The following is a 5522-nucleotide window of genomic DNA, read 5'->3' as shown; positions in this document are numbered from 1 at the left end:
ACACCCTGGGTCTCTCCCTGCCCCCTCCACACGCACACTGGGACTCTACTCACCTGCGCCTCCTCCCTGTCCCCCAGGTACGATATCCTGCAGTCCTGCTGGAGGCCACCTGCCCAGCGCCCTTCGGCTTCTGATCTCCAACTGCAGCTCACCTACCTGCTCTCTGAGCGTCCCCCACGGCCCCCGCCCCCGCCTCCCCCACCCCGAGACGGTCCCTTCCCCTGGCCCTGGCCCCCGCAGCACAGCGTGCCCCGCCCAGGGACCCTCTCCTCTCCATTCCCCCTTCTGGATGGCTTCCCTGGGGCTGACCCCGACGATGTGCTCACGGTCACTGAGAGCAGCCGTGGCCTCAACCTTGAGTGCCTGTGGGAGAAGGCGCGGCGGGGGGCCGGCCGCGGTGGGGGGGCGCCCCCTTGGCAGCCGGCATCCGCGCCCCCGGCCCCCCATGCCAACCCCTCCAACCCTTTCTATGAGGCGCTGTCCACGCCCAGCGTGCTGCCGGTCATCAGCGCCCGCAGCCCCTCGGTGAGCAGCGAGTACTACATCCGCCTGGAGGAGCACGGCTCCCCGCCTGAGCCCCTCTTCCCCAATGACTGGGACCCCCTGGACCCAGGAGTGCCTGCCCCCCAGGCCTCCCAGGCCCCTTCCGAGGTCCCCCAGCTGGTGTCCGAGACCTGGGCCTCCCCCCTCTTCCCTGCAGCTCGGCCCTTCCCAGCCCAGTCCTCGGCATCAGGCAGCTTCCTCCTGAGCGGCTGGGACCCCGAGGGCCGAGGTGCCGGGGAGACCCTGGCGGGAGACCCTGCCGAGGTGCTGGGGGAGCGGGGTACCGCCCCGTGGGCAGAAGAGGAGGAGGAGGAGGAGGAGGGCAGCTCCCCGGGGGAAGACAGCAGCAGCCTTGGGGGTGGCCCCAGCCGCCGAGGCCCCCTGCCCTGTCCCCTGTGCAGCCGAGAGGGGGCCTGCTCCTGCCTGCCCCTGGAGCGGGGGGACGCCGTTGCTGGCTGGGGGGGCCACCCTGCTCTTGGCTGCCCCCATCCCCCAGAGGACGACTCGTCCCTGCGGGCAGAGAGGGGCTCCCTAGCCGACCTGCCCCTGGCCCCCCCCTCCTCGGCCCCCCCCGAGTTTCTGGACCCCCTCATGGGGGCGGCGGCGCCCCAGTACCCCGGGCGGGGGCCACCTCCCGCTCCCCCCCCCCCGCCGCCACCTCCCCGGGCCCCCGCGGACCCAGCCGTGTCCCCCGACCCTCCCTCGGCCGTGGCCAGTCCCGGCTCAGGCCTGTCGTCTCCGGGCCCCAAGCCGGGGGACAGCGGCTACGAGACCGAGACCCCTTTTTCCCCCGAGGGAGCCTTCCCAGGCGGGGGGGCAGCCGAGGAGGAAGGGGTCCCTCGACCGCGGGCTCCCCCCGAGCCCCCCGACCCGGGAGCGCCCCGGCCACCCCCAGACCCGGGTCCCCACCCACTGCCGGGGACCCGGGAGAAGCCGACCTTCGTAGTTCAAGTGAGCACCGAGCAGCTGCTGATGTCCCTGCGGGAGGACGTGACAAGGAACCTCCTGGGGGAGAAGGGGGCAAACCCCCGAGAGACGGGACCCAGGAAGATGGGGAGAGGCCTCGGGAACAGAGAGAAAGCCCAGGGCCCGAGCAGGGACCCCACAGTCCTGGGCAGCGGGAAGAAAGCCCCAAGCCCGAACAAGGACCCGAGCCTCCCCATGAACGGGGTGACAGTGTTGGAGAACGGGGGACAGAGAGCCCTGGGCATCGAGGAGAAGGTGGCGGAGAATGGGGGCCCAGGGACCCCAGAGAGAGAAGAGAAAGTGCTGGAGAAAGTGCTGGAGAATGGGGAGGTGACACCCCCAAGGAGGGAGGAGAAAGTGTTGGAGAATGGGGAGCTGAGGTCCCCCGAGAGAGAAGGGAATGTGCTGGCGAATGGGGGGCTGACACCCTCAAAGATCGAGGAGAAGGTGTCAGAGAATGGGGGCCTGAGACTCCCCAGGAACACGGGGAGGCTGCCAGAGACTGGGCCTCGGAGAGCCCCAGGGCCCTGGGAGAAGGCGCCCGAGAGTGGGGTGCCAGCCCCAGAGACCTCGCTGGAGAGAGCCCCCGAGCCCGGCGCAGTGGCCTTGTCCCGGAACGGCGGGGAGACAGCCCCTGGCCCCACTGGCCCAGCCCCCAGGAGCGGGGTGCTGGAACCCGGGACCGAGAGGAGAGCCCCCGAGACTGGGGGGGCACCGAGAGCCCCCGGGGTTGGGAGGCTGGACCTCGGGAGTGGGGCCCGAGCCCCAGTGGGCATGGGGATGGCCCCCGGCGGCGGCCTCGGAAGCGGCGTGGACGCAAAGGCCGGATGGGTAGACAGCACGAGGCCACAACCGCCCCCGCCCCCGCCGCCGCCGTCGGAAGCACAGCTGAGGTGGCCGGAGCCAGCGCCACAGAGAGCCAGGCCGGAGGTGGCCTCCTCCGAGGGAGAGCCCGGGGCCCCAGACAGCAGGGCCGGCGGAGACACAGCACCCAGCACAGACGGGGACCCCCCCAAGCCCGAGAGGAAGGGCCCCGAGATGCCACGACTGTTCTTGGACTTGGGACCTCCTCAGGGGAACAGCGAGCAGATCAAAGGTGAGGAGGCCGCTGGGAGCAGGGGGGCGAGGTTGGGGGCCGAGGCCTGGCTGCTTCCCAGGTGCACAGCTGAGCTGAGAATCTCGGGCTCCCGGGGAGCACACAGGTCAGGCCGGCCGTAAGGAGAGCAGACCATGGAGCCGCACCGCCTGGGCTCAGATCCGGGCTCTGCCCCCTTCTCGAGCTCTGTGGCCCTGGACAAATGACCTTACTTCTCTGTGCCTCAGTTTCCCGCCAAAAGTGGATGATGAGGATAGCTAACCTACCTAACAGAGCTGAGAGGCTTCAAAATGTTAAGACTTCTGAAGACTCTAGCGCAGCCTGGCACACCCAAGCTCCTGCTTTTATTGCAATTCCGTTAGACCCAGGGTCTCAAACTCGGACGCTCCCCGGGGGCCAGACAGTATTGGGAGATGAAGGAAGTCGCCTGGGAAAGGTTGAGGGGCGGGGGTCAGGAAAGGAAATGCGGCCACTTTTTTCAGCTCCAGTCAGGAATGCCCACCTGGCATTGCCAAACGTGCTGCTTTTCCCTTTTAAACCAGAGTTCTGCGTGTTTTAATGGTTGAAGCCAATTCACGTGAACCTTCTCTGTGTGCCGGGCCGAGCTGCCCAAAGCTGGGACCCAGGGAGCTTCAGACTCTGCCCTGCACCCCCCCCCCATGCTATTGGTGACCTGAAAACTAGAAATGCCTTTTCTGGAAACAGTTTTGGTAGGAACACAAAGTGTTTTGTCGCAGAGGGGGATTGATTTAAGAGAAAGATGAATGGCCCCTGGTTAGAGGTGGACATAGGGACTGTGGTTCCACCCGAATCACCCAGAGGCCTGATTTCCTTAAACAGTGGTATGGAAGTTCTCAATGGGCGCTGGTTTATATTGGCAATCTCACAGCCCCCCTTGAGGGAAAGGGTATCAGATCTGTTTGCCAGAGGAGACTGCAGCTCAGGAGGGAAGGGTCAGGAAGGGGGCTGGGCACAGAACTTTCCTTCCTTCAAGCCCATGGTATTAGTACACTATCACTTCTTTGAGATTGTTGTGGGGAATTTGCAACCAGCTGTGTCAGGAAAGGCCCCAGACAGCATGAAAATGTCAGGGATGAGCAGCTAAGATGCCTCAGAGGATGGAGGGGGGGTGGTGTGGGGAGGGTGTTGCTGGGTGGGAAGATGCTGGGAATAGCCTGCTTAAAAAAAAAAAAAGTGCATGAACTCCTACTCATCCTTCAAGACCCCACTCAAATTTCCCCTTCCCTGGGAAGCCTTCCTGATTTCCAAAGGCTATCACCCTGTCCTTCCTGAGAGCTCCTTGAGAGCTCCCTCACAGCCCCCAACCCCATCGCCCTGAGATGGATGGTCAAGGAAGGCCTCAAGGAGGTGACTTTTGAGCAGATGTGAAGGAAGTAAGCTGGGTGGACATCTGGGGGAAGGGTGTTTCGGGTGGAGGGCACTGAGATGGGCACTAACTTGGCATGCTCGGGGAAAAGCAAAAGGCCAGTGAAGCTGGAATGGAATGAACGAAGGGAGGAGAGTGACCCGATCCACACCCAGTCTTTCTCCCTGCTCTGCCCTGACCCTCCTGTCATCCCTACCATTGCCCCGCACAGGGCCCATCACACCATTTACTTATGCACTAATGGAGGAATGAGTGGCCTCCGTTAATTTCCCAGTGAGGAGACAGAGGCTCAGAGAGGTGGATCTGCTCGCCCCGGGGCACACAGCAAGCGAGCAGGGTAGGCTTGGTATTTGAAGCCAGGTTTCCTCCTCCAGGGACTTGGAGTCCTTATCTTCCAGCAGGCTGAGATCAGGGAGTCTTAGGGCAGGGAAAAACACCTGGAGATGGTTAGACACCCCAATTTAGTCTGGCAATTGAGGGCCAGAGAGGGAAAGTACCTTGGTCAACATCACATAGCAGGGAACATTCATTCATTAATCCCACTAATATTGCCTGAGTACTTCTGTGTGCTTGGGGATGCAGCCAGAACGAGCCCAAGTCCAGTCTGTTCCGTGGCAAGGCAAACATGAATCACATGACCACAGAAATACAGCTACATGCTGAGCTCATCTGCTTGGAAGGAGCGGTGCTTGGTGCTATGGGGTGCAGAGCCGGTGGCCCTGCCTGACCTTCTGGGAGAACTGAAGGCTTAAAGCCCAGGCCAGAGCTAGGGGAGGAACAGGACTCGAATTAGAAAAGGAACTTCCAGGCAGAAGGAACAGCCTATGCAAAGGCTCAGAGGTGGGAGGAATAGGGGGGTGGCCCAAGTGGCTGGCTGGAGGTCAAGTCAGAATGAGGTGAGGAAGAGAGCCCGGGGAGGTCAGCAGGGCCAGGGCACTCGGGCGTGGGGGGCGGCAGAGAGAAGTTGGGGCTCTGTGATGTGGACACTGGGGAGTCGTGGAGAGCGTTAACCCCTGGAGTAGGGGGAAGATCTCTCCTAGTCTGCGTGGAGAAAGGCCCCAGAGCAGCCCTTTGGTTCGCAAGAGGGGAAACTGAGGCCCATACTGTGGCCTGAGATTACTTGAGGACACACAGCTGGGCAGGAGGGCATGCCTCAGTTTCCCCGGGAGCAGGGGCTCACCGGGTCTCTCCCCTCGCAGCCAAGCTCTCGCGGCTCTCTCTGGCGCTGCCGCCGCTCACGCTCACGCCGTTCCCGGGGCCGGGCCCGCGGCGACCCCCGTGGGAGGGCGCGGACGCCGGGGCGGCTGGCGGGGAGGCCGGCGGGGCGGGGGCGCCGGGGCCGCCGGAGGAGGACGGGGAGGACGAGGACGAGGACGAGGAGGAGGACGAGGAGGCGGCGGCGGCGGGCGCGGCGGCGGGGCCGCGGGGCCCCGGGAGGGCGCGGGCAGCCCCGGTGCCCGTCGTGGTGAGCAGCGCCGACGCGGACGCGGCCCGCCCGTTGCGGGGGCTGCTCAAGTCTCCGCGCGGGGC

The 5522-nt window shown here is 64.7% G+C and overlaps 1 protein-coding gene across 1 annotated transcript in view; it reads left to right on the top strand.

The window, feature by feature from the left end:
* The window catches only part of LMTK3 (lemur tyrosine kinase 3), a 17814-nt gene that overhangs the window by 7409 nt on the left and 4883 nt on the right, over positions 1 to 5522 (top strand). The window contains exons 8-9 of the mRNA XM_081807914.1: positions 78 to 2605; positions 5192 to 5520. Of these exons, the coding sequence (XP_081664040.1) occupies positions 78 to 2605; positions 5192 to 5520 (2857 nt within the window). The remainder of the gene's footprint in view (positions 1 to 77; positions 2606 to 5191; positions 5521 to 5522) is intronic.

Source organism: Leptonychotes weddellii, chromosome 16 (assembly GCF_054177405.1).
Source record: "Leptonychotes weddellii isolate Sample4059 chromosome 16, ASM5417740v2, whole genome shotgun sequence".
Classification (NCBI taxonomy): domain Eukaryota; kingdom Metazoa; phylum Chordata; class Mammalia; order Carnivora; family Phocidae; genus Leptonychotes; species Leptonychotes weddellii.
Note: the sequence above shows the minus strand (reverse complement) of the source record. Positions and strands in the feature narration are given on the sequence as shown.